Here is a 27749-nt window from a genome sequence, read left to right as displayed (position 1 = left end):
ATACAGGCATGTATCAACCAACATCCGACAATCTGCTCACTGCTTCTGTACGAGGGTAGTGTACCCAGCAGATGCCTCACACCGTTATGAACGCCCGAAAGCATCACGATGCGTGAATGAAGGTTGATAATCTCATACTGACCAGCGAGCAAAGAGCCAAAACGGTTCTCGCCCAAGGCGCAGCAGAGCGTAAATCTTTGCACACAGACTAGTTGACTTGACAGGGAAGAGCAAGATCTAGGCAACTTAAGAGTGTGCAGATACATACACGGTGTAAAGCATTGGGGCTGTGGGAACAAAAAACTGCTTGAGAACAAAAGCTTCTTAGCTTCATTGATCTTTCTTACTTCCTTGATTCGGTCCATCGCCGATATCTTCATCTTCGTCGTCGTCTTCACCGACGTCAACAACCCTGTCGCTCACATTCTTGAGCACGCGAGCACTCAGCTTCTGAACAAATTTCCAGATGCCCACAAGGAACGTGAATGCGCCAATGAGTACAAAAATGAGGTTGATGTTCTCGACACGGTTTCGGCCAGTGCCTCCTCTCCTGCCACCACCACCTGCCACGCCGCTGCTTCGGATCTGCCACCAACTGAATGGAGATACAGTAAGCATCGTCTTAAATAGACCGACAATTCCCAGGGAGAAGAAGCCCTTGACGAAGTGCTCAAACCAAGAGGTTGGTAATTGTGGTGGAGGTTGTCTCAAGGCTTCGATATCTGTGACCACGCTTGTGACAGTCTCGCCGATTGTTCCAATTGGGTCGGACCAAAGATCAAAGAGGGGATCTGCAATAAATCCGAGGACAAAAATGCTCAGTATACAGAACCAGACGGTCAAAGCAACCTGCGCCCACTTGCTGCTCAAAACGGAGCCCCAGTGGAGTCGAGAAATGCGATACGTAAACTTGCAAGTCGGGCACTGCCAGTAGTTCCTTGCTTCCATGGGGTTTGCGAGTCTCCAGGCGCTGAGGCATCCTTCATGAACATATTTCTGCGAACCTTTACACTTGCATGGTGATAGCAACCTTCCCAGTTCGGGATCGTCAGAGACGTATGTAGGTCGAGATGAACCTGTAGGAATACCAAACGTTGTTGACTGTTCAGGAAACCTGGGCTCTTCAGTGTCGAGACATATGCGACATGTGCGTGGGCCGTAGCGCCTCTGTCTCGGCGCGCTTCGAGACTCCTGGTTAGACGTAGTATCGGGCTTTGGAGCAGATGCCCATCGCGTTGTAGGCTCCGGTGTCGATGCACGTGGCTCTGGTTCAGGCTGTCGAGCAGAATTACCTCCAACCGAGGACCAATCCCAAGTAGGACGAGTCTCCATGATGAATTACGTGAACCTGTGGAAGTAAAGAGAGGTAAGGGCAACAGCAGTAGGTGATAGAATCACAGTAGAAATGTGCTAAAGTCGAGGGCCGTGGAGGCGTTTCAGGCGCAACCTACATGTTTTTGCAAAGCTCAAATGTCAAGGAGAGCAGTAGGAGAGCGGGGGAAACACCTGGCCGCCCGCCAAGATTGTAACGAGGAGGTAAGTCACCCCAGATATGGAGAGGCCAGCTCAGCCTCTTTTTCTTGCGAGAGAAGATGGAGGAAGGAAGCCGAAATAGCCGATACCAAGCTCGCACGAAGAAAGCTGCTTTGTGTGTGGAGTCTCTGGAACTTGGCGCGGTCCGGGAAAAGGATGATCCCGAGAATATCGAGACGAGGATCTAATCTTGGTTGCAGGATGGATGAAGGGAACTGAGGGAGGAATCTTGAGAGTTTGAGTAGAAGTTAGAAAATTGCTTGTATATAAATATTTCCCCAACTGAAAGTCTAATAAGCAGCATCCACGAATGGCACGATATGAAGTTTAAGATCTGGCAACTTGACTCCGTTGACCGGCGATCGGATAATCTGTTGCCCCGCATTCAGAGCTCCCAGCGGTTGAGCTCGACGCGCAGCTGGGCCTGCCTAGAGGCTACAGCTGCTTTGGCCAAACACCAGAGCTCCAGTTGCAGCCTTGCTTGATATCTCCTCGTCAACCCCACGAATCCATAACCGCCCATAATTCAACACTCACTTCTTTCGTAACGATTCCATCGAAGCAGGAGCTTGAGCGATGGCGGACCGATACTCCTTCTCTCTCACAACCTTCTCTCCCAGGTATGTTTCGGTGACGACACTGTTGATATGCGAGCATCATCACTGACAAAGTTATAGCGGAAAGCTGGTGCAGATTGGTACGTAATTGCTGGTGTATCTTTGATATGCTTTGCGTATTGAAGTTTCGTGGCCGAACCATGTTTTAGAACTAACTTGACGAAATAGAGTATGCCCTCAATGCTGTAAACCAGGGTATCACTGCCCTTGGCATCAAAGGTTCGCACTCTCTCTAGCATCTCGAACCGAGCTCGTACTAACCTGCATAAGCCACCAACGGTATCGTTCTTGCCACCGAGAAGAAGTCATCATCCCCTCTGGCCGACCAGAGTTCCCTCTCCAAAATCAGCGACATCACTCCCAACATCGGCATGGTGTACTCTGGCATGGGCCCTGATTATCGAGTATTGGTGGACCGAGCACGCAAGGTTTCACATAGCGGCTACAAGCGCATCTACAACGAGTACCCCCCTACCAGAATATTGGTGCAGGATGTCGCCCGAGTGATGCAGGAGGCCACGCAATCCGCCGGTGTTCGACCTTATGGTGTGAGTCTGTTGGTTGCTGGTTGGGATGAGGGCATTGAGCCTGAGGAGGAGAGCAAGACTACCGAGGAGAGCGAGGAGAAGAAGGTCAATCGAAAGACTGGTGGCATTCACAAAGGCGGTCCCATGCTGTACCAGGTCGATCCTTCTGGCAGTTACTATCCATGGAAGGCTACAGCCATTGGCAAGAGTGCGACAAAGGCCAAGACATTCTTGGAAAAGCGATACTCGGAGGAGCTCGAGCTTGAGGATGCTATCCACATCGCGCTGTTGACCCTGAAGGACAACATCGAGGGTGAGATGAACGGTGACAGCATCGAGATTGGTAAGTTTTCGGGAAAAGCCGAGAGTGAGAACCTTGTTAACATATTGCAGGTATTGTTGGTGCTCCCGCAGACCATCTTCTGGGACTTGAGGGTGTTGATGGGGCTGTCGGACCCCGTTTCAGAAAGCTGACCCCTCAAGAGATTGAGGATTACCTGACGAGTCTATGATTGCCCTTATGCAAATGATCACAACGAGAAGCATTGTACAATAGAGGGTTATTGGGCTCAGTAGAGCTGGTTCCGATAGAAGAGCAGCTTATTATGAGCTTTGAGATTGCTTTACCTTTTCTGTGACTATGAATGATGATCTGGGGCCAGCCTCAACGGCAACAATTGCACAGCCCTCAGGGGGCTTGAAATCCATCTTTTTCCATGATAAAATTGGATCTTGAACATCTTTCCCAAGGCCGATTTGCCCATTGGTGTTACTCCCTATTATGTAGATGCAGCCATCAGTCGTAAGAGCAATGGCATGTGATTCTCCAAGTCCGATATCCTGCACGTCTTTGTCTCCATCAACTTCGAAGTAGTTCGGCAACTCGGTGATGTCTTGAAATACGTTGTGTCGTCTGTGTGAGCCAGGGGCTGCCATGCCCCAGAGATACAGTCCGCCACTCTCTGTCAAAGCTGCAGCTGTATATCCCGCTGCTGCAATCTTCTTGATAGGCTCGCCGAGATCACTTAGATCTTGTATCACTCCAGCTTCGTTGGCAGGGCTAGCAATGCGATCAGTATGGTCTTTCCACGTTTGTTCATGTATACTGACGAGGACTCGTCCACTTCACGGCCGAGGCAGTCTCGGAATCGTGGGTCACCACAGCTTAGGACGGTCCCGTCCTCGAGAAGAATAACGAAGCCAGCGTCGTAAGCTTTTATCTGGCGGACAGCAGATTTCCAAGGCCAGGAACCGGTATTCTTGTTGGCTTTCCATGCTGCCAAAGACGGATATTGAACAGTGGCGTGATTTGAGGGTGAACAGTCCGATTCCTGAGCAACAAGGACCTTACCATCCCCTGAAATAGCACTTGGAAAGTCGAATAGAAGTCCTTGGCTATCCTCACGGTGAAGAAACTGGCCAGGGGATGACCCAGCGATGGCCCAAGTTGTATCTTGTTGAGCTTCAAAGTGTTAGAAAGTAGTCCACGCCCATGTTATAGTAGAACGAAATACCCACCCACAGTGTAGCTCAGTTCGGAAGCAATTCTTCCAATAGACTTGGCTGTCAATACTTTTGTGAAAGTGAATACATCGTCAGGCTCTTCGTCGGCTGGCGAAGGGTCGAATGTGAGTTGGTTCCACGCATTGAAGCCGGTTGCGTATAGCTCCATGGTTTGATCTGAGGAAGGGGTTCGCACTGGGGAATCCATGACTATCTGTGACTTCAGTATATGTAACGAGTGGCAGAGAAAGTTGGGATATTGATGGTTCGTAAAAGAGCGTCTCTCGTTTGGCAGTGGCAGGTTGAGGGTTAAGTTGCGATGAAAGCCTGTGGTCACTCAAGATGAATATCGTCACTTCATCACGGGGAGGCCACTTTAGACTAAAATGGGTGAAGGACGCCGTGAAAGTAGTACTGATTGCCATGAGCCTGGAAAGAATGTTGAATAGAAGAAGGAGTCTTACTTTTCATGGCTTTCTTGCAATTACATTATGTTCTTGGTGCCTGTTCAACGTGGCAGTGAGAATGAACAGTGCTAATCTTACCCCTGCGTTGACAGAATACAGAGCACTCCAGTGCTAGAACATCCAATTGCTAACAGTTTAATCAGGGAAGCAGATATAAAAATACAAGGAGAAATATGCAATTATGTAGGAAAATAAAAATTGTTATCCTACTTGACTTTCCAGCAGTGATTTCGGAGTGACGGGAGGTTGTTATCTCCTGATTCAGGTCGGCAGTGCCAGATGCACAATTGCTAATCTGCGCAGTCAGTCTCTCCCTCTCCACCCTCTCGAGTGTGAATCAGTGCTTCCTACACCAACAATTCTCGGTGGGCCTCCCACCATCTCTCCTCGTTATACTTCTCTTTCTTTGATAGACCTTTTTTTTTATCCTTTTCCCTTCTTATGCTGCTGAAAGCAAAGCACTACCCGCAAACCTTCCTTCGTTCTTTGGCTTTCCACCAGTCACTCTCCTACGTGAAGACAGCTTCACCAAAGTGCACCAGAATACCCCAAAACTTGGCTCGCCCAAGACTTCAACATTGCTATTCAGTACTCCCCCATGATGAGAAAATGATGGAAGTCGATGAAGAGCAGTCTCCCAACAGCGGGAGTGCAGACTCCTCGCGGCCGGAGAGTCCTGCTACCGCCTCGACACCATCACCAATGATCGAGGTCGAAGAAACAATTACCATTCTCCCCACAGACAAGGCCCTGAATGGCAAGCAAAAGGCTTCAAACAAGTCCAAAGATGTTCCTCGAGTCCCGGACATCATCAAGCCTCGTGCCTACCAGCGAGAGATGCTCGAGCAGAGCCTGAGGAGGAACGTCATTGTTGCGGTAAGCACCTTCAGGCATCGTTATTTCAAAGCATATCGTCTAACAGTTGCCAGATGGATACGGGAAGCGGAAAGACTCAAGTGTATGTTCATAGCGGAGTGTTCCGGGAGTGAGACGTTGACTGAACACTACAGCGCCGTTCTTCGCATTCAAGCGGAAATCGACAGATGTTCACCTAGCAAGGTTCGTGGACCAATGAATAAATCGATGGCAGGTCACTGACTACCTATGTAAAGCTTGTATGGTTCTTGGGTAAGACCGTTGGCCTCGTTGAGCAACAGTATAATGTCATCAAAGGACAAATGCCATCGGTGCCCATGAGACTGCTTACGGGGCAGCTCAACATCGATGCATGGTCGCCAGGGGTTTGGCCCCAAATTCTTGAGGGCACTCGCATCATCGTATCTACATTCTCCATCTTGCGTGATGCTCTTGACCACGCCTTTGTCACAATGGACATGCTCGCTTTAATAGTTGTTGACGAAGGTAAGTGGTTGTTCGCCTTACAATCACTCTTGTTAACCAGTGGCAGTCCATAATTGCGTCAAGAACAACCCTGTGCGGATGATCATGATGAACTTCTACCATCGACACAAGAACGCGGGTATGCCAGTACCAGCCATACTTGGCTTGACTGCCAGTCCTATTATCTCATCAGATCTTAAGGAGATCGAGAAACTAGAGAATACGATGGACGCTGTCTGTGTCACTCCGACCGTTCATCGGGAGCAACTGCTAAAGCATATCAACAAGCCTCACCTCGTTCGCTCACTCTACAATGTTACGAGGATCCCTCCCCGTACGCCACTAATGCAACAACTGCAATCAGAATACTTGAATATGGATATTGCAAAGGATCCTGAGGTTCTTAAGTTAAAGGCTCTTGTCGCTGATGATGAAAAGAAGCGGGAAAAGTTAATGAACCTGGTTATGAAGCATGACACGTTCTCGCAACAGCAAATCAAGGGCCTCTGGAACAAGAGCAGAGAAATCCTTGCCGAACTTGGCAGCTGGGCAGCAGACTATTACATTTCACAGATGATCAAGAACTTCCTTGTCAGAATCGACGGGAACATCACTTTCACCGATGCATGGTCCAACGAGGACAGGACCTATCTTGCAGGACACTTGCGCCGAATCAACATCGGTGTCATTGACAACTCGCCACCAACCGAGCAAACCGTGTCGCACAAAACTAGCCGCCTGATCCATGAGCTTCTTGAGGCCAAGGACGATGCAGTTGGAATCATTTTTGTCAAGGAACGAACTGCAGCGCATACGCTTTGCAAGCTTCTTAACAACTACCCCCCTATCCGAGGCCGTTACAAAGTCGGTGCAATAGTCGGGGCTTCGAGCTACGGACTCCAGAAACAAAAGGTCTATGAGTACCCCATTGATACTGACAAAGTACTCGAGGATTTTAGATCAGGGGCTATCGATCTCCTGGTGGCTACCAGTGTTCTAGAAGAAGGCATTGATATTCCCGCATGCAACCTAGTTGTGTCCTTCGACGAGATCGCTACCCTCAAGTCATTTATCCAGCGCCGTGGACGAGCTCGCATGCCGGAATCCAAGATGATAGCCTTGCTAAGCTCAAATGCAGACACCCGCGCCTGGGAAGACCTGGAAATAGGCATGAAGGAACGTTATGAAGATGGCCAGCGAGAGTTGGATCGATTGAATAAACAGGCATGGGCTGAGGATATTGATTCTACCTACTATATCGTGAAGAGCACAGGAGCACGGCTCGACCTCCACAATGCTCGACAACACTTGGATCGCTTTTGCAGGGTTGTTTTTCGCTCGGATTATATCACCCAGCTCCCTGAATACGTCTTCCACAAAGAAGAGACTCCATACGGTGGACCGATCTTGAGAGCTACGGTCACTTTGCCCGGAGGGTTGCCGCTGGATCTTCGCACGTTCAAAAGTGCTTGCGGATGGAAGTCTGAACGCAATGCTATCAGAGATGCCGCTTTTCAGGCATACGTCGCTTTGTACGAAGCTGGGCTGGTCACAGATAACCTTGCCCCCATCAATGCTAAGTCAGAGAAGGTGGAAGAAAAAATAGACCTGATACCGGAGCCCCTATTCGACCCCTGGGTCCAGATCGCCCAACGCTGGAAGTCGGATTGTGACAAGCAAGCCTACTTGTTCCATTTTACCGATGACGAGTTTGAACGCCCTTGTCCATTTTACGTCATTTTACCTGCTCTAATTGACTTGCCTCGAAATATCACGTTATATCCTGGCAATGGCCTTGAGTGGTCTATTGTATGCTGTTCGGTCGACGATATACCCGATGAGGTTTCTTCAAACGATCCTGACATAACTTCGGCTCTCTTGGCGATGAACTTTCAGTACCGCTGGACGGTCGAAGATCGCGAGCATGTCATCAAGATGTCCTTGGAGAGTACATCCATCTTCCCTCCCCCTCACGTCACCCGGGATTGCATGGCTGCATATCCCTTCCGCGGAGCAGGGGAAGAACAGGCCAAGAAGCACAGAGTTCTTGTGCGGGACCAACTTAACAAGCCGTTTCACTACGTCCGCACGATTCCGTCAAAACCTGGAAAGGGCGATGTGCAACACCCATTCTATCAGTATGATGACGCAGAAGAGCATGAGGAGTATCTGGTTCTGGAAACATGGGGTGCCCGAAACGATTTACTTCATGTTTTAAAAGATGTTCAGCCCAAGTCAAGCACTAAGCCGTACGAATATGTGCTTCCCATTTCTCAAGCCCGTGTTGATAAGGTCGGAAGACGAGTCGTCAAGTGCGGTCTGTTCATTCCGCATATCATACATGAGCTAGAGGTGCATCTTATTGCTTCTGAATTATCGTCTACACTTCTGAAGCCAGTTGGCATCGAGAATTTGCAGTTGGTGCTCGAGGCCATAAGCTCACCTAGTGCTTGTGAGCCTATTGACTACCAGAGACTTGAACTTTTGGGCGATTCGATTTTGAAGTTTTGCGCCGTCACTCAGGCTTATTCTGAGCGTAAGTAGCCCCCCTTGTTATGCAGTTAGATACACTAACTGTCACAGACCCGACCTGGCCCGAAGGCCTTCTCAACCATTTCAAAGATCGACTCGTATCCAACGCACGTCTCCAACGAGTGTGTCTTGAGAAAGGTCTCTCAAAGTTCATTCTTTCCAAGAGTTTCACCGCCTTGAGATGGAGGCCGCTCTATCTTGACGACGTTCACAAAGAAAAGTTTCCCCCTCGACCCGCGCCAACTCGAGGATCAAAGACCTTGGCGGATGTTGTAGAGGCACTTATCGGTGCCTCTTATCAAGACGGAGGGATGACAAAGGCCCTTAAATGCATTTCAGTCTTTTTGGGCGACAATTGCAACTGGCATCAAGAGGGTGTGGCTAGAGACATTCTCTTTGCTGCAGCTCCTAGTGACGTCAAGCTTCCCAGTATCCTTGAACCCCTGGAAGACCTGGTCAAGTATACGTTCAAGAAGAAGTCTCTGCTGATCGAAGCAGTTACTCATGCTTCATATGCTACAACCATGCAGGAAAGATCCTACGAGCAGCTCGAGTTTCTGGGGGATGCTGTCCTGGATTATATCGTTGTCACCAAAATGTTTCAGCACGATCCACCAATTCCCACTGGTCGCCTTCATATGATCAAAACGGCCATTGTTAATGGAGAGTTCCTTTCATTTGTGAATCTAATCAACTCTATCCAACGAGAAGACTTGGAAGTTGACACCAACGGTAAACTTGAAACCAAAACTACTGCACTTCCACTTTGGAAGTTCGTGAGGTTTAATTCTTCCGAAATGGCAAATGCCATGGTAAAAACGGAAGAGAGATTCGAGTCCATGCGAGAGGAGCTTACCACGGCTTTGTGGGGTGATGGGCACGAACCCAGCGGTGATGGCCCATACCCTTGGGTACTCCTCGCACGCCTTCAGCCCCCCAAGTTTTATTCGGATATGTTTGAAGCTATTCTCGGTGCCGTATGGGTCGACTCTGGGTCGATTGAAGAATGCACGCGTGTTCTTGAAAGATTTCAGGTAATGAAATATCTGGAGTTTGTTTTGAAGAACGACATACACGTTCAGCATCCCAAAGAGCAACTCTCCAAGTTCGCTTTTGCAACGAAAATGAAATACACCACAACCGAGATCAAAGAGCCCGAGCCTCAATGGAGTTGTGAACTCACAATTGGAGAGCGTTTGGTAGCAGAAGTTGAAGGTTCTCTCAACAAAGTTGAAGCTATGGCCAAAGCTGCGGAGCAGGCGATTCGACTTTTGACAGGAGAGATGAATGCAGTCAATCAGCAACAAGATGCCATGGACACCTCGTAGGAAGGGGATCAGGAACGCGCCTCGCTGAGAGATGATCTTGCACAAAAACAGGACGAGGTCTCGGCCGATACTTTGCCAGAGAATGAGTCCATCGATTATCTAATTGAAGGCACCCTAACCGGCAATCCGGAAGACAAGGATCCGGTCGTTCTTTCAAAGAGAGAGAACAAGACGATGTCGTTGATTGAGTCACCCAAGAACGAGAGACCGAAGCATTTGGCCGCCCACCCAAAGGAAGCGGGTTTAGCTCGTGGACCCATAGAGGAAGATTTGATCGATTTCTCGGAGGATGAGATGTCAGTCGACCACCCAAAGGAAGTAAATTTAGGCTATCATTTCATGGAGGAGGATTTGATTGAGTTCTCAGACGATGAGACGTTGGACGACCATCCAAGTAAAAAGAGACCAGTGATGTTTCAGAAGATCCCGAGATTTTGAGGCAAGAGGATTCTGGAACTCATTTGGAGAAGGTAGATCAAGAAGGATAAGACTAGACATTGCTTGCAGATACCTAGATAGATGCCCTAGCTCGTCTATACTTGCTTTCCAAGTTCTTCTAAGATCGTGTTTACTGTCCACTCAAATGTCTTTTCAATATCTCCATCAGCACTCACATCACTCTGTACCTTGATACCCTCCTTATCCAAAACATCCGTCTTGAACTTGCCCTCTACATCACCATCCTCGAACATCCAAGCGTGCTCCTCTACATAGTTAGGCCATACGATCTTATCAACGTAACCAGGAGGGTCTGCCCAGAAGCCCTCCAGGGTGACATATCCGTCTCTGGCTTCTCTTCTCTTCTTAGCCTTCTCGTATGTTGTGCGTAAGAAGAGTTTGATGTCCAGGTTGGGCTTTATAGCAGCCATGGAAGGGGAGTAGAGAAGAAAGCCATCGAGGAGACACAGGCGGAGATTTTTGCGGAGGGGGTGGTCTGGGCCTAGAGCGGCATCGACTTTGGCTCGTTGAGCGGCGATGCTGGCTTCTGATACTGGGCACTTGCCCACGGAGTTTTGATCTTCTTTGGAATCAAGGGTAGGCTGAAAGGATAAAGTCAGACATAAAGATCATGAGTAAAGGTGTGTGACTTACAGGAAAGGCAGCGTGTTGGCGGATATAAGCGAGGGACTCATCCATGGCCGGGATGTCGAGGGCCTCAGCACAGTCCCAATCTAAGAGACCATTTTTGGTGGGTAGCCTATAGAAGTTAGACGCAGCTCATGTCAAAACATCGTTTTTATCGTACTCATTTTCAGGTCTATAAAAGTCATCCTCATGAAGAATGAAAGTATTGGGGAAAATGTCTCGCAGTAGCCGTGCGAGAGTGGTTTTCCCACTCGAGGAGCACCCCGAGATGCCGACTATGAGGGCCTTGTTTGCGGTCATGATGCCAAGATATCAGCAGTTGATATACATATGTTGTGTAATGTTGGACTGGTCGTGAGTTTGACGTCGGCAAAGTGCGGGAGGATCACAAGGCACGCACGCACGCGCGCATACCATACGCATCCCAATGCAGGGGAGGGTTTGATAGTGGCGCTCAGCCGCTAATGATGAAAATACAGGGGTTATTATCAGACTTTGATCTACGAGACAAGGTTCAACGGACTTGGCATCATTCTCAAAACGTAAACTATTGGATTTATCGTCTTGTTAGTGAGTAGACTAAGTCCAAAACTCCTGATATTTTAGATCAGGAGTAAAACAGTCACGCGACGGCTGTTGCGATAGCCTCGCACAATCACAACCCAAGATCGCCATTGTCTTTCCCCGTCGAGTCTAGCGGAAGATGTTGCAAGAGACGAACCACAGCCGTGAGACATAGCATTGGGTCAACCGATTTGCTGAGAGAACATGAACGTACGGCGATTAAATAAACATGTCTCTACGTGCGACAACACTTTACTATCATTGGTAGCGTCTACATTCCCTTGCGGGATATGCCAAGAGCTGCACTGTAATTTCCTGCAATTAGACTTAGGCTTAGATTTAGACTTGATTTTTGTCCGCCATCAAAGGGGGGAAGTTTGAAGCAAGGGAGAATGTATTTGTGTAAGTCGATGCCAACAAAAAGAGATGTCTATTTCGCTTCTGTTCTTCATGATATCGACCCTCTCTAGCCTCTGCCTGTCCATGCCCCCTCTGCTCATGTTTGCTTCTCCCCCCTTCTCGCCTCTAATCCCAGCTCGCATTCTCCCCAAGCGTGCCAAGTCCGCCATCATGCACTTATAATTCGATTCCGAGTCATATACCAATATTTCACCAAATCGAATTGGTTATCTTGCCCAATAATTTGCAGCCGACACATACCAGACGCCTCTCCCGTGTGCTCTCCCTTGAAGGCAACATTTCCCCTTTATATAGCAATACCCAGAGGTATCAAGCATGGGACAGCATTCCCGGCTAACTACTGCCCCAAGCAACAATGTTGAAACCTTCAAGCTCCTCCTTCATGGAGAAGACTCTGCCCCTGAGGAATAGGGTGGCAGACAAGATCGAGTGGGTGAAACTTCGTACGCCAAAGGTTGTCAAATCGAGAGCATTTCGAAGAGCGGCGACAATTACATCCGCTGTATTCTTTGCTCTCACATTCATTATTGTTTTGGCAAAATTGACGAATGCGGGTTTCTTTATACCAAAACTTGTCAGCCATATCTCGAGATATCCCACATGCCAGAGCAAGGGGATCAATGGAACGAGGGACATATGGGAAGCTTCACAGAAGAAGTACGAGAACCTGAGGGACGATAAGTTTACGTACGTTTCTGAATCTCTTTCCAGTCTCACGAACAGAATGCTAACGTTGACCGTGCTCCAGAATTGCTATGCAGACGTATCGTCGACCGAAGGAACTCGAAGAAACTCTCAGCATCATCCTGAGCGAGGAAGTCCCCTCACTTCTCGAAATAGTTGTCGTCTGGAACGACCTCGAAAACTATCCCCCGGATGACTACGTTTCAAAACACGGAGTCCCCGTCCGATTCCGAAAGTCGAAACGCAACAGCCTCAACGAAAAGCTCTGGCCCGATCCCGACTACAAGACACAAGCGATTCTGCTCTCAGATGACGATGTCTACTATCACCCGAACGATCTCGAGTTCGTCTTCCAGACATGGCGCAAGTTTGGCAGGAATCGAATGGTCGGTGCTCTCGCTCGATGCACGCCTGTCGATACGTTTGGATACCACAAGTACACGTTCTGCTCCAGCAGATGGGGAGAGGATGACTATAACATGATTCTGACCAATCTCGCTTTCTCACATGTCTCATTCCTCGACTATTACTCATCTAACGACACGATCATGACACAGATCAGAGAGTATGTCGACGAGGGCTTCAACTGCGAGGATCTTGCCATGAACTACGTCCATGGACTTCTAACAGGCGAGGGGCCCCTTCTCATCAACGGACATGAGAAATATGTCAACTTTGTTCCTAAAGTTGGGATCAGTATGAAGAAGGGTCATATGGAGGCCCGAAGTGCCTGTCTCAACAACTTTTCCAAGATGTTTGGATGTCACCCCTTGGTCGACGAGACCGGATACATCCAACGAGGTGTATTGGTAATGTGAGAGATTTCAGAAATAACATGTTGTTTTGAGCGGTTTGAGTCGTAACGAAGCGAGTCTCATGTGAATAGTGTATAACAAGACGGGACAAGGACCAGATAGTTGGTTGAACAGTTAACTAAGGTAGGCAGAGTCATAGACGGCTGCGCCGGGAGCATTGTATCGTGGTAATTATCAATTTAACGAATAAATTGGAAAATTCAAACGACAGATAAGAAAGTCAAGCAATGAAACAACCTGAAAACATGATCTTGGTTGGACTTTAAAACGCCCATGGAATCGGTTTTCAACGATTCTCGATGCTGCCCCACGTGATGTAACCAACGTCAACCTAGAGCACTTAGATCCATCACCAAAACCAAAAACAGCATCACAGCCTCAAATCTTGCTCCTCACCCCCAACCATGGCGATGAACCCAGGCGAGCAAACAGGAGTAATCATCTCCACGGCCGTCGTTGCCCTCCTCACCGGTTACGCTTTCGGTATCTATACTATCCGAGGCTACCTCATCCCACCCTCGCTGTTCGAGGAGCGCCGGCGCAACATACACGATCCTGTCGAGAGTGACGAAAGCGATATCGACGAGGATGACACTGTTCTCGACCACGCCCCCAACTGGGCCAATGGCGCTGACGCCGATAAGAGGCAGGGTTTGAAGAATGCTGAGAAGGAGAAGGAGCCCGTTATTAAGGACAATGGAGAGGAGTGCAAGCTTATTCTTGTTGTGCGAACAGACCTGGGCATGACAAAGGGTATGTTACCGCACTTACAATTGAAACCCTTTATGCAGAGTGCTAACAGGATGCGCTGTAGGCAAAATCGCTGCTCAATGCTCCCACGCTACCCTCGCATGCTACAAGACCCTCTCCCGCGCCCCCGCCGACTCTCCCCTGTCCAAGATCCTTAAGCGCTGGGAACGTCTCGGCCAGGCCAAGATCGCCGTGCAAGTCAAGAGCCAGGACGAGATGCTCGAGCTTCGACGCAAGGCCCGATCTCTGGGTATCACAGCTGAGGTTATCCAGGATGCTGGCCGAACACAGATTGAGGCTGGTAGCATGACAGTGCTGGGCATTGGACCTGCCCCTAGAAGCCTTGTTGACCAGGTCACCGGTGGACTTAAGTTGCTGTAAATGGTGAGAGACTCGAAAAAGAATAAAAAAGATTTTGGGGATACGCAAAGGCACGCACGGGATTACGAATTGGGTCGGATATGTAAAAGTACTGCACTATAGATGTACACATGGGAATTTGATAGATGAGCCCGCATTTTTCACTGGAAAGAAGCATGTTTTCTGTGATAAAGGGTATTATTCGCATTTGTACATTCAAGTCTATTACTCCTTTTTCGCAAATCTCGCCAACGCCGGTCCCAGATCCGCTTCCGCCTCGATCTGCTTCTTGTCCTTCTTGGCCTGCTGCTCCTTCCAGATCTCGTCCACTTGCAATCTCTTGTCGTCGATGATGTTCTTCTTTCGCTGCTTGCGCAGATACTTCTTGAGCGCACCATTTTTGCCTCTTGCTCGCTTGCGGATCTCCTCTGCGATATCTGTGGCTGGTGTGTCGAGATCCTTCTCTGCGCGGCGCTGCTTGTCGGATCGCAGATCCAAGTTTCCTATGTAGTTGGGGTCGAGGGCGATCATGTCGGGCTGAAGCTTGTTCAGCAGACCCTTGACTTCGGATTCTTGTCGTTGCTTGGCGGTCTCGAAGGGGTTGACTTCCAGTGCGTCGTAGTTGGCCTCACCAGCGCCAGGGACGATGATGGAAGAAAAGCCTGAATCGTGACCGAGGCCGAGAACATCTTCGAAAGGGCACCAGCGCACGCGCTCAATGCGCTTGCCCTCACCACCCCAGGCCATGTAAGGACTTTGGACCTTTTCTTGAACAGGGGCATTCTTGTCGAAAAGGCCCTTCCAAATTGTTGTCTGAGTACCCCATCCAACAGCTGTCAAGCCAGTATCTGAAATTGCCAGCGAAGAAGCAGGCTGGCGTGTGAAGTAGTTGTTGACCTCTCGGAACATTCTCAGATCCCAGACTGCCATCTTCTGATCCTGACCTGCTGACACCATGTATCGACCTTCACGGTCAATGGCCAAGTCTCGTACGGGTCCTCGATGCGCTAATAATTTGACAAGAGGATCCTGAGTGTTGGGCGACCATAGTGTGACTGTTCCGTTCTGGTGGCCGACATGTAGAATAGCGTTCCAGGGGTTCTGCTTGAGGGAACACGGTTGACCTAATCGGGTGGGAATTTCGGCGACTAATTGACCTGTTGATGTGTCCTGGTATTTGAGGAAACCGACAGAGCCCTTGCATTGTCAGTTGTGCATTAGTGAGTGGGAAAGGTGAAACTCACGATTGTTGCCAATAGGTAGTGGTATGGTAGAAACTCCATATGAGACACCTCCTGGTGTTTCCTCAAAGTATGCAGTTCCACGCCATTGTGATCGTAGATATAAACGTACTTCTTTTGCGCCACAGCAAAGTACTGGTTATTGTGTAGCCACTTGATATCCCTCACGGTCTCACCCAGCTGCAATTCGCAACCAAGCTTACCCTCTCGCCAGTCCATCGTCGCAACATGACCCTTTCGACCACCGAGCAACAGGTCCCGCCCATTCCTCGAGTAGTCGAAGTGATATGGTCCCAGGTCGTCCAACTTGAGTTCGAATCGCTTTTGCGCAGTCCCCACAGCAATATCCGAAGTAATATCGTCTTGTCGGACTTTGTATGTTCGTTCGAGCTCGTCCTCAGCTTCGAGAAAGCCAGATGTGTTTTCGAGCAGAATCTCGGCGTCTTTGGCTTTCAGCGCAGCATCCTGGTACTTGCCCTCAAGGCGCTTCATGTTGCTTCGAAGCTTCTTGTCCTTGATGGCCTTGATGTTGACCTTCTTCCCTCGACCGTAGGCTTTGTGTGCTTCTCGGATTCGACGAGCACGTTCTCGCTCCTGACGAGGAACGAGTTCTGTTCTGGCGCCTTGAACGGCGAGTGCGCCATTGTCGCGCACCTTTGAAGTGGGCGCATCAACTGTGTCGACCTCCATATTTTTGTATTGTCAACGCGCTCAACTGAAAGAAGGGCAACTTTGAAATGGATGGCAGATGGATTGGCATACAACTTTCCTTATCGACAAAAAAATTCACCGCTTATCGTGCTGAGTCTATTGGATACAATGCTCCACTCTTTGTTGACAGAATAAACGATCCTCCAAGTACTTGGTTCAATGGATGCAAAGTGAAGCTCACGGGCTTAAAATATCATGTACATAAAGGATTATTAAACTCGTATTAATTTCATATGATAATACGAAGTATCTCTTTGGTTGTGATACATATAATAACTACATCAATCATTAAAGAGTCTGTGCCTCGGAGACTCAGCAACCATCTAACAATCAGGGTTCTTTATGTCATCCACTCATACGCCACTATCGATAGGCACAAAAATTATTTTGGATTTAACCCCGCCATCACCGCCTAAGAATATCGACGATATTGCCATCATTTTGCCTACAATTTGTACAGAAATCTCAATTCGATATTTCTGTCCCTCAATCTGGCTTCGTTACCCTTTCGATTCAAAGCCGGTGGCGAGAGCAAAATGCCCGTCGCTGTGGCTCATTCTCATAGGCCAACCACGAAGGTTACACACAAGGCCTTCAAGTCCCGGGCTGCTTCTAAGCATGAGTTGAGGGACCGCGCAAAGGGTAAGACTCTCCTGAAATTTTGTTACTTCTCCGATTCTGACACAGATACAGGCCGAGTTGCCGACGAAAAGGGCAACAGAAAGACTCCTCACCAACAAGTCATGTCTAAATTCGACCGACGAAACCAGGCCAAGCAGGCCCGGTTGAACAAGCATAAGGAACATGTTAAGGAAACCTCTGTTTTCGCTGGAAAGGATGGCGCTCCTCGGCATGTCGCCGTCATTCCTCTTTGCGCTGGAACCGACCTTAACGCTGCGATCAAGCAGCTTAACAGCAGTGTCGATATCGAGGAGAACACCGAGAGCGGCAACTACCGAGTCACAGTCGACCGATTCAAGCAAAAGTTACAATACATCCCTATCGAGCGAGACCTGAACGCCTGTCTTGATGCTGCCCGTGTCGCCGATTTCGTCATTGTCGTCCTGTCCGCCAACGTTGAGGTCGATGAACTTGGAGAGTTGATCTTGCGAAGTGTTGAGAGCCAGGGCATGTCCACCCTCTTCACTATCGTTGAAGGTCTTGACAAGGTTGAGCCTGCGAAGCAGCGACAAAGTGTTCTGGTCTCCCTCAAGTCTTTCATCACACATTTTCACCCCGAGCAAGAAAAGCTTTACAGCATCGAGAACCGACAAGATTGTGCCAACCTCATGCGATCACTGTGCAGCACAACACCAAAGGGCATCCGGTGGAGAGACGAGAGGAGTTGGATGCTTGCGGAGGATGTCAAGTTCGCCTACTCCGAGTCCGATTCGACAGTTATCACTGGTGTTGTCCGAGGCAAGGGCCTCAAGGCCGACCGTCTTATTCACATTGGCGACTGGGGAACTTTCCAGATTGAGAAGATTGAGGCTGCTCCTCTGCCCAAGCAGATCAAGAAGAAGGGAGAGGAGATGACCGTTGACCCCGAAGAGGCTGGTAAGCTTCTGGAGGAGCCTTCTGAAGATCGTGATGACTTGGTGGAGCTGGCTCCTGAGGAGGTCATGATGGACGATGCTGATGACGCTATGACAACTGATGCCACTGAGAAGAAGGGTGTTCTTCTGGATGATCACCACTATTTCTCAGATGAGGAGGCTGAGGCAAGAAAGATCAAGAAGAAGGTCCCCAAGGGTACCTCCAACTACCAGTCAGCTTGGTATCTGGAGGATGTCTCTGACTCAGAGTCCGATATGGAAGACTTTGAGATGAAGGATGAGGCCGGTGAGGAGGAGGCCCGCCCTGAGGATGGCCTTGAGGGGTACGCCCCTGCACCCGGCACTGAGGGCGCTCCCTCAGAATATCCTCAATCGGAGATGATGATTGAGCCAGATGAGGAGGAGGATGCTAAGCAACTTGAGCAATATCGCGCTGGAAAGCGAAACGAGGTCGAGGACGATATGGAGTTTCCCGATGAGATTGAGTTGCACCCTCATGTCTTGGCCCGAGAGCGTCTGGCCAGATATCGTGGTCTGAAGAGTCTGCGAACCAGTACCTGGCAGGAGGATGAGGATCGCGCACATGAACCTGAGGAGTGGAGGCGTCTTCTTCAAGTTCCAAACTATCAATCCTCAAAATCTCAAGCAACAAGAGAGGCTCTAGTCGGTGGTGTTGAGCCTGGTACTCGCGTTCACATCTACGTCAAGGGCATCTCTCCTATTCAGGAGAAGACCTACAACCCCAAGAAGCCCCTCACTCTCTTTTCTCTTCTACGACATGAGAACAAGAAGACGGCTGTCAACTACCTCTTCAACCTCAGCTCTGACTTCACCAAGTCTGTCAAGGCCAAGGAGGAGCTCATTGTCCAGTGTGGACCTCGCCGAATGGTCATCAAGCCTCTCTTCTCCCAGCCTGGCCAAACACCAAACGATGTTCACAAGTACTGCCGATTCCTGCACCCTGGCCAGTCAGCTATTGCGACCTTCATGGGTCCTCTAACATGGGGTGCTGTGCCTGTGCTGTTCTTCAAGCGAACAACAGCTGAGGAGGTTGAGAAGGACGAGAACGAGAATGGCCCTCACATTGGTCTTTCACTCATCGGTACAGGAACCGCTCTACCACCATCCACATCTCGCGTCATCGCCAAGCGCATTATTCTCACTGGCCATCCTTACCACATTCACAAGAAGATCGTCACTATTCGATACATGTTCTTCAACCGAGAGGATGTCGAGTGGTTCAAGGCTCTACCTCTATGGACCAAGCGTGGCCGCAGTGGTTTCGTCAAGGAGCCTCTCGGTACACACGGTTACTTCAAGGCAACATTCGATGGACGTATCAACCCTCAAGACTCCATCGGCGTCAGTCTTTACAAGCGAGTGTGGCCACGAAATGCTGCCCCTGTGGAGGGACCGTTATTGGAAATCGAGCCCAGCGCAGTGCAGGCTGATGGCGATATGATGATGGATGACCAGGCATAGACATGACACCCAGTATACCTTTTAGAATTAAAAGTTGGCGTTTTTTTCCTTTCCTCTTATATGACTATTTCCAATAGTGTCCTTTTTGATGTATGCATGTGTGAATGTTTACTCCAGCTGCTCCAGACCCTCTGTTGGTCTGGGACCTCCCTTGCTTCGTCTCTCTTCCTCTGCACCACTGGCCTTCCATGCGCTCTTTATCAGTCTAATAATGTGATCGACGCCAACATCTTTCTTCACCTGCGCAAAGACCGTTGGTCCGCCTTCTCGGATCTTTCGAGCATCTCTCTCCATAACACCAAGGTCTGCGCCAACAATCTCAGCTAGATCGGTCTTGTTCACAACCAAAAGATCACTCTGCGTGATACCAGGGCCACCCTTTCGAGGAATTTTGTCACCGCCGCTGACATCGATAACGTAGATGATGAAATCGGCAAGTTCACGACTGTAGTTCGCAGCGAGGTTGTCGCCTCCCGATTCAATAAGGAGAATATCGGTGTCGAACTCGCGATGCAGGTCCTCCAATGCAGCGAGGTTCTGGGAAATATCTTCACGGACTGCAGCATGCGGGCAGCCACCGGTCTCAATGGCACGGATGCGAGGAGGTGGGAGGGCTTTGTTTCGGGTGAGGAACTCTGCGTCCTCGCGGGTGAAGATGTCGTTCGTCACGGCAGCGAGGGAGTACTCCTTTCGGAGCGCAAGGGAGAGGGCAAGCATGAGAGCAGTCTTTCCGGAACCGACGGGACTAATCAAGTCAGCTTTGCCGTTGCGATTGAGTTAGAGATTCTTACCCTCCAATGCCAATGGTGAAAGCTCTCTCGGACCATTCTCGCCCTTCTACAATTGGCATCTCACGACCCAAGAAGCTCCCAGGACCATCGAGAATCTCGTGAGAGTGGCCATGCTCAACAGCATTGAAGCCTCCATCGTGGGAGTGAGAGTGACCGTCGTGAGAGTGCGACATGATGAACAGCTCTTAAGTAGGTAAACTTAGCTTGAGGAAAGTTTTGTTGCTAGAACCAAGGTAGGGAGGGGAAGCTTTAGATAAGAATATAGAGGCTGCCCTTATCAGCTTGAAGCTCCAAATACTGACGTGGGGGAGGGGTTTAGTGGGTGGAGACAGAACCTAGCCTTCGCCCGGCGGTGGTCGGCCGGCGGCCGGGAAAAGTGGGACTTGCTCGACTTACACGGACATTCAACATTGACTATCATGGTTTGTTTCTGAATGATTCTAGGATGTGTGAAACATCCTATATATGTTAGTATTTTGACTGAGAGGCTCAAACATGCTTCCAGAGGTTACAGATTTATTGCCAGGCTGAGAACCGTCCAATAACAATATACCATGTACAGAGCGCCATAATCCTCGATCGAGGAACATATGCCAAACAGCTTCATAAAACTTTGGACTTGATGCACTCAGTCTTATTTAAATATACTGTGAGTTAGTGCTGTTGCTTTTACATCCTTTTCCTTCTTGTATTGTGGCACCTTAACCTTTGCTGTTGTAACCTACAGAGTGACAAGGTTTAGCTTATTGAAGACAACCACACACATCCTTAAATGTCAGCCAAAGAATCAGACAGAATACCAAGGAACAGATTTAAAAAGAGATCCTAATACCAGGAATCGAAACTGGGACTCCCCCCCTTTCAGGCACGGTTCGGCGCAGTGGGCGTCGCCATGTAATACCTGGGAATGCTTGACCACTACACCACATTAGGTTTTCTTATTGAGAGTTCCTGGACAAGATACCTTCATAAATGCTAGACTCTGGCTACTCTATGGAGACGTATCTGTTGTTGTATCGGTAAGCACGTAAGGCAACCGATTACATGGTCCTCAAAAAACGCCCGAGCCCCTGTTCTCAGCGGAAAATGATAGAGGCACGCTTCGAACAGGTAAATATGACAGATTCTAGTTGACGGATTAGCTGTCATAAAAAGAAAGCACTCGACATACATGCCGAGCGGAGGATTGAGCGGATGAACAACCGAGCCCGTCGATCATTGGCTTCGAGACAAACCACAGCACATATTGAGATTACAGTTACTATGTATATCAGACCTCTACAACCGAATACAACCTACCTCCGCAAGGCAGATCGGACATAGCCTCATACGGCCAGATGCATGACGCGACGCGAGATCCGGCAATTACAGTAGCTGCGAAATCGCGACAACAACTGCACCTGGCAGTGCACAGGCGTTTTATATGCAGGTTGCGTCCGTGTCCTCAACATGATCTGATCTTAGACAGGGAGCCAGCGAATCATTCTTTGAGGCTGCACCACACAATTGCAACACTGAATTATGCACCGATACCGATCGGATCATATACCTATATCTAGACCTAATTAGTTAAAATTTTTATATATAGGCTATATTTTATCTTAAAACAGTTTAGTTATTATATAACTTTTTTTTTTCTTTAATAAAAGAGATTTCTTACTTTTCTTAATACTAAATATAGATATTACTATTTTATAATTATTAATAACCTCTTATAATAATATATCCTTTTAACTCTATATTTATAACTATAGATAATATATTTTTTACTTTATAAATTTCCTAAGCTAAATTAGGCTATATTATTTTAAAAGAATAGATTAATAAATATAAAGATAGTTAAATTAGCCTTATTAAGGTTACCTACTTATAAAGTAGTATAAAGTATAAAATACTTTATATAAGATTAGCTATAATATTATATAATTATTTTTTAAAAAAAATAAAATACCCTTTTTTTATTATAATTAATTATAAAGTAAAGGAATTATATTATATTTTTAAAATTAAATTATAGAATTATAATTATAATCTTATTAACTCTCTTATAAATAATCCTAGGCTATAGTGCCTTTTATAGATTAATTTTAGCCTCTAATGCCTCTATAAGCTTATTAGTAAATAATCATACTTATATAAAATAATATAAAAAGATATTACTATTAAGATTATTACTAAATATCTTAGCCTTTATATTAATAGGTAAGATATTAGTTATATTTATTAAGTACTTTATTATAAAAGTTATAGCCTTTTTATATTTATATAAGCCTTCTTAAAGATCCTTTAGTTTAATTTTAAGATTACTTATTATACTTTCTTTTAAGGGCTAAATAGTAAGCTTATATATATCTTCTAGATCTATAATAAGAGCCTTAAAAAGTAAAAGAGGAATTTAGGGCTTTTATTAATAAATAATATATATAAGGTTAATAGATTTAATATACCTTTATTATAGATTATTAGTACTACTGCTTTATATATTAATTTTAATATAGCTTTTAATATTACTTTTAATAAAAATAAAGAGGCTTTTTAATAGCTTTTTTATTACTTTATTAAAGTAGCTAATTATAAGAAAATTCCTTTTTTATATATTATTATTAATAACTTTAATATTACTTTTAAAATAGCTATAAAGTTAGTATTTCCTGCCTTATAGTAATAGCTTTACTTATAATATATTATAAAAAATATTATCTTTAATATTAAAAAGAAGTATCTTAATAGCCTTAAAGGCTATACTTTAATAAGTAACTTTTCTAAAGCTATTACTTATATATAAGCTATAGCTACTTTTATAGGCTTTAAATCTTATAATAAAGCTACTAAAAATACTTTTAAGGAGATTACTACTATTATTAATAAAAAAGCTATATTATAAATAGCCTTTTAGCTTTTTAAGGAATTATTAAATCTATTACTATTACCTATTATATATATAAATTAAAGATTTAAAGATAATACTAATAGTATTATTAAAGCCTTTAAGTAAATAGCTTATATTAAAAAGAAAGTTAAATTTAATATATTATAGTAAGTCCTTTAATATAAATTTACTAGTTAAAAAGGTAAAATTAGCTTTAAATAAATTAGTTACTTTTTCTCTATAAATACCTAACCTTTTAAGTTTAATAGCTATTATTAATTACTTATAGATAACCTATTTACCTATATAGCTATAATTTACTTACTATAATATATATTAGCTATAAAATTATAGAATTAAGTTAACTTAATATATTAAAAGCTTATATTATACTTTAAAAGTCTTTTTTATAAATAGATTCTATAATTTATATAAGCTTTATATATAAATCTTAAAATATTTACTTTACTATAAATAGTAATATAGTATTACTTTTTCCCTATAGATTAAAAGTAGCTAAAGGTTTTATAAAAGATATCTTATATTAAGGTATTTAATTTATAAGGTTAGTAAGATTATAATATTAAAATTAATATTATAGGTATAACTAGCTATAAATACTTTAAAGGCTATTAATCTATAGTACTTTTAGCCTTATAAGAGATCTTTTATAAAGTAATAGGGGCTACCTTATTACTATAAGATTCTTCCTTTAATAAAGTATAACCTATTTTTATAGCTTAAAGACTTTTCCTTATATTAGTAATTAAAAGCTAATATAATATATTTACTTTTCTTTCTTTTTTATTAATCTTACTAACCTTTTTATACCTTTAGCCTAAGTAATAAGCTTAGCTTAATTACTATTATAAGCTTAACTTTAATATTATTTTATTATATTACTACTATTTTATAAATAATAAACTAATTAATATAATAAATAAAGCTTTTACTAATAAGACTTTTAGTAATTATAAGTATTATAAGAAAGTTAAGAAGGTTCTTTAAGCTTTATAGTTATAAAAATTACCTAGTAAAGCACTTATAAATTATTAACTAAAGTACTATAATAAAGCTACTAAAAATAATATAATTAAGCTATTTATAGTATATATTAGTAACCTTTAAAATATTATAATTTAGCTAATTAGTATATTATAGTAGCCTATAATAGCTTTATAGCTAGCTTATAAAATATATTCTTTATAATAGCCTATAATAACTTTATAGCCTTACTTACTATAATCTTTATAATTATAAGGAATAAATTTTATAATAAATTATATATAAAATAATTCCTAGCTTTTTACTTTAATACCCTTTTTAAGTTAATAGCCTTAGCTTATAAAAGCCTTATAATAGTAGCTATAACTACTGCCTTTAATATAAATACCTAGCTTATATTAGAACCTAACTTAGTAGATTATATTTATAGGTTAATTATAGTATAGAGAAGTAATTAATAATTAAAATATATATACTTATAGTAGTAGCCTTTTTAATTAATCTTAAGTAGCCTTTTTAACTCTTATAATAGCTTAATTTTATATTTATTAGTATTAGCCTTTTTTATAATAGCTTTAATTAAGTTAATTTAATTAAATCTGCTATTTTTAATAATATATTTACTTTTAAAGCCTTTAGCTAATTAGAAGACTAAAAAGCAGGTAACTTTATTAATTAGGTCTAGATATAGGTGTATGATCTGATCGGTATCGGTGCACAATTCAGCGTTAACACAATTGAGATGTGATATGTAGAGTGTGGCTACGGAAGACCTTACGTCGCTTTTGTCTCTTGTCACTTGTCATTCTTTCGCGAGAGCGCGCGATCGATAATATTTACAATTCCGAAACTAGCACAACGGCTTAGTCTAGCTGCCACAAACGTGTTCAACGTCGACTCGCGTGGTGTTTTTTGTGTTATGTGTGAGGTCAATCAGTTATCACATTCTACTTCTTGTTAAATCAGTGTTAAATGTTTAAGGCGGGCAATTAAATTGTACATGAGGTAATCGCTGAGAGTCATCTATACTATCTTCATACTATTTATTGTTGACCGGTAGATTCGTCGAAGACCGCAGTGACTTCCTACGAAGTCGATGGCAGCGGCTTGGTCTCGAACACAATTGTGGCGTTTCAGCTCTCCGCGGAGTGAACAGCTGGTCAAGGGGTTCGGAAGTAATAACGATCTGCCTTAGAACTGTAGTCGAGTCATTTCTTTGCAGGTACCGTATTGGGGAGGTTGGCTGTCTGACTGCATATGCATGCCCCTAAATCTTTATCTAGATCCTGGTACCCATACTATCGGGACGAGACAAACGTCCGGTGACAATGCCTGGGCTCAGTTGTCTCTCCGATCCGTTATGACGAATGCCCAATCTCATTTCGGGCTGCGTTGCATCGTACGTTGATAGTCAAACATGCACGATGTCTCAGCCTGGAGCGGGAAATCCTACATGCACACACCTAGGTGTAGCAGTCCAGAAGCCGATGCCACAATATCTGGGCGCAATATCAGGGGGCCCCGGTCATCGTGCCTGCTGTCAGGTCTGAGAGCAACATGCATGTGTAATCTATTGTCTCTCTTCTCTCATTCAGCTTGTATGGTCGAGTAGCATCAGTCATGCTCTTGCTGCCACATCATCCCTGAACAGGAACAGTTCTCGATCGCAGAATATGATAGATCCGATCGAGTCCTCTTGCCAGTCGGCACGTGCCCAATCGAATCTTGATTCATGCAGGTGCCTCATCTGGCCATCAAGCCACTCATGATTGAAGCCGAGAGATGACAGAGACTGGGATGGTAGGATTTGCTGCGAGAATCCGCGACTTGATAACTATATAAATTGAAGAGATGAACCGCCATTCTGACCACTTGTTGTCAAAGTCTGATCTCCATCGCATTCTCCGTGTCTCTTTCTCTCCCCAACAAGCCATTTTGGGCTTTGAGAATCGGTGACGCTGGTCGTTCATATTACATTTCTTCTCATTCTTGGATTTTCTCACGACAAGAGCACTGTAGTGTGTTGCTACCAGTCATGGCTTCTCAGAATCCACAAACTCCAACAACCAGCACAGACGAGCGGAAGCCGTTAGTCTAAATACCTTCCACGATGTCTCTTGCTGACAGTATATAGGGCCAAATGTCACGGCTTGATGCTGGCGCCGTACATCTACGACACCGATTCCGTCCAGGAACATCTCCTGTGCAGAGCTGAAGCCAGTAACACTGCACCAGAATCAGCGGGAAACATGTCCGAGATTGTGGGACAGGAAAGCCATGGCGAACTTCAGGTTCAAGATCTGGATGCTATGATGAAGGAACCCTCTTCCCTGAAAAGTCGACTTTGAGCTGCTATGCTATAGTCGGAGGATATACTAGACCTGCTATGACTGTTTGACGGCCTTTACATCCTGCTCTTTAATTTTTCAGTTACAAAAATGTGTTGAGCTACTCTATTTCTTTAGTGTATTACTATTGCACTGTTTCTTATCGCGAATGCACATCATATATGTCGTAGTTCCCAGTATATATATTACACTTCAGTCACGGCCGCCGACCCCTGAATACCATACGAAAACTTGAACTCTCCAAGGAAAGGTATCACTCAAATCATACCGAAAACCTTGAGACCTTCCCTATCTATCATCCACTTAACCCAAAACCGCCTGGTCGCAGCACAATGAGTCGGGATTTTGACCGGAGCAGCCCCGGAAGCCCCGCTTTTCCCGAATCACACGGAGGTTGTGTGCGTACCCACATCTCGGCCCGGATAGTCGGGGGTCATTGGTTCAAGCCTGTGGTCTGTAAGCGCCCGTTCTACGTCTTCTGAGGTCCCGTCACGGAGCTCTCCCAATATTGCTCCGCTTCCCCCCTTCCCCTGGCTTTCTCAGTGCTCGAGCTGACCAAGTTGACCTGGAGCTGACTTGCTATAACCCCGGAGCACCGACTCCAGGGCTATAAAGACTTCCCCTCTTCTCCCCGGTTCCCTTTCTATACTTTCTTTTGCTCTCTTTTTATGACCTGGAAATATTGGTCCACATCTTGCTCAGTCCCGACACCCCCTTTCTTGAAGTCTCAGATCTCAGCCGTGAAGGGCGTTCAACACACTTTCCCAGATACCCTCCGAAACTCTCCCTCCCATCACTTCTCTATCTCCTTTCTCTAATTCAGAAGCCTCATTCGGCAAGCAATGCCTTCGAAAGATACTGATTCTCAAATCCCTGGTTTGAAAACTCGAGAGGAGCAAGTAACACTCCGAAACTGCCGGTCACCAGGCAACTGACTTGTTGCACCCAGGCCTCCAGAAGATGCTTTCATGCTCAATAGATTCATTTACGATATCTCGTCTCTTCAGGAGGGATTGCTTCAGTTTCCTGGGGCGAAGAACCCTGGTGTTGTGCCTGCGACGGGCTCGTCAAAAAAGATGGAGGTGGCTGACCCCCGGGGGGATAAGGGCAAGCTTTGACAAAGTGACCCCCTGCCTTGACGAGAACGGATCTCTATAATGCCGTAGTTCTATTTCATCTTGTATACACAGATCACATTGTTTCCCTTTCCACAAGAACT

The 27749-nt window shown here is 45.6% G+C and overlaps 11 protein-coding genes and 1 non-coding gene across 12 annotated transcripts; 6 read left to right on the top strand and 6 right to left on the bottom strand.

Annotated features, from left to right (window-relative positions):
• Positions 1-330: 330 nt before the first annotated feature.
• J7337_011881 (uncharacterized protein) lies at positions 331-1332 on the bottom strand (the record flags this gene model as incomplete). The annotated part of the gene is made up of 1 exon (XM_044829414.1): positions 331-1332. The coding sequence occupies one exon, from the start codon at positions 1330-1332 to the stop codon at positions 331-333; it is 1002 nt and encodes a 333-aa protein (XP_044676089.1).
• Positions 1333-2109: 777 nt separating this feature from the next.
• PCA2 (putative proteasome subunit alpha type-2) lies at positions 2110-3189 on the top strand (the record flags this gene model as incomplete). The annotated part of the gene is made up of 5 exons (XM_044829413.1): positions 2110-2153; positions 2211-2230; positions 2319-2369; positions 2421-3020; positions 3071-3189. The coding sequence occupies 5 exons, from the start codon at positions 2110-2112 to the stop codon at positions 3187-3189; spliced, it is 834 nt and encodes a 277-aa protein (XP_044676088.1).
• Positions 3190-3280: 91 nt separating this feature from the next.
• On the bottom strand, positions 3281-4349 carry J7337_011879 (uncharacterized protein; the record flags this gene model as incomplete). The annotated part of the gene is made up of 3 exons (XM_044829412.1): positions 3281-3737; positions 3788-4139; positions 4196-4349. 3 exons carry the CDS (start codon positions 4347-4349, stop codon positions 3281-3283), a joined length of 963 nt encoding a protein of 320 aa, XP_044676087.1.
• A 907-nt stretch (positions 4350-5256) lies between these two features.
• J7337_011878 (uncharacterized protein) lies at positions 5257-9848 on the top strand (the record flags this gene model as incomplete). Its single annotated transcript, XM_044829411.1, has 5 exons — positions 5257-5523; positions 5570-5605; positions 5760-6009; positions 6056-8524; positions 8572-9848. 5 exons carry the CDS (start codon positions 5257-5259, stop codon positions 9846-9848), a joined length of 4299 nt encoding a protein of 1432 aa, XP_044676086.1.
• Positions 9849-10381: 533 nt separating this feature from the next.
• J7337_011877 (uncharacterized protein) lies at positions 10382-11234 on the bottom strand (the record flags this gene model as incomplete). Its single annotated transcript, XM_044829410.1, has 3 exons — positions 10382-10888; positions 10941-11046; positions 11095-11234. 3 exons carry the CDS (start codon positions 11232-11234, stop codon positions 10382-10384), a joined length of 753 nt encoding a protein of 250 aa, XP_044676085.1.
• Positions 11235-12273: 1039 nt separating this feature from the next.
• J7337_011876 (uncharacterized protein) lies at positions 12274-13420 on the top strand (the record flags this gene model as incomplete). The annotated part of the gene is made up of 2 exons (XM_044829409.1): positions 12274-12605; positions 12667-13420. 2 exons carry the CDS (start codon positions 12274-12276, stop codon positions 13418-13420), a joined length of 1086 nt encoding a protein of 361 aa, XP_044676084.1.
• A 401-nt stretch (positions 13421-13821) lies between these two features.
• On the top strand, positions 13822-14548 carry J7337_011875 (uncharacterized protein; the record flags this gene model as incomplete). The annotated part of the gene is made up of 2 exons (XM_044829408.1): positions 13822-14170; positions 14232-14548. The coding sequence occupies 2 exons, from the start codon at positions 13822-13824 to the stop codon at positions 14546-14548; spliced, it is 666 nt and encodes a 221-aa protein (XP_044676083.1).
• Positions 14549-14752: 204 nt separating this feature from the next.
• On the bottom strand, positions 14753-16458 carry J7337_011874 (uncharacterized protein; the record flags this gene model as incomplete). Its single annotated transcript, XM_044829407.1, has 2 exons — positions 14753-15724; positions 15772-16458. 2 exons carry the CDS (start codon positions 16456-16458, stop codon positions 14753-14755), a joined length of 1659 nt encoding a protein of 552 aa, XP_044676082.1.
• Positions 16459-17015: 557 nt separating this feature from the next.
• J7337_011873 (uncharacterized protein) lies at positions 17016-19517 on the top strand (the record flags this gene model as incomplete). The annotated part of the gene is made up of 2 exons (XM_044829406.1): positions 17016-17121; positions 17173-19517. The coding sequence occupies 2 exons, from the start codon at positions 17016-17018 to the stop codon at positions 19515-19517; spliced, it is 2451 nt and encodes an 816-aa protein (XP_044676081.1).
• Positions 19518-19625: 108 nt separating this feature from the next.
• On the bottom strand, positions 19626-20481 carry J7337_011872 (uncharacterized protein; the record flags this gene model as incomplete). Its single annotated transcript, XM_044829405.1, has 2 exons — positions 19626-20262; positions 20309-20481. The coding sequence occupies 2 exons, from the start codon at positions 20479-20481 to the stop codon at positions 19626-19628; spliced, it is 810 nt and encodes a 269-aa protein (XP_044676080.1).
• Positions 20482-21131: 650 nt separating this feature from the next.
• J7337_011871 lies at positions 21132-21241 on the bottom strand. Its single transcript has one exon. It is a non-coding gene; the product is annotated as a tRNA-Ile (tRNA).
• Positions 21242-26217: 4976 nt separating this feature from the next.
• Positions 26218-26530, top strand: J7337_011870 (uncharacterized protein; the record flags this gene model as incomplete). Its single annotated transcript, XM_044829404.1, has 2 exons — positions 26218-26270; positions 26317-26530. 2 exons carry the CDS (start codon positions 26218-26220, stop codon positions 26528-26530), a joined length of 267 nt encoding a protein of 88 aa, XP_044676079.1.
• Positions 26531-27749: the final 1219 nt, after the last annotated feature.

Source organism: Fusarium musae, chromosome 9 (genome assembly GCF_019915245.1).
Source record: "Fusarium musae strain F31 chromosome 9, whole genome shotgun sequence".
In the NCBI taxonomy this organism is placed as follows: domain Eukaryota; kingdom Fungi; phylum Ascomycota; class Sordariomycetes; order Hypocreales; family Nectriaceae; genus Fusarium; species Fusarium musae.
The sequence above is the reverse complement of the archived record's forward strand: the minus strand, read 5'-3'. Positions and strand labels throughout refer to the sequence as shown.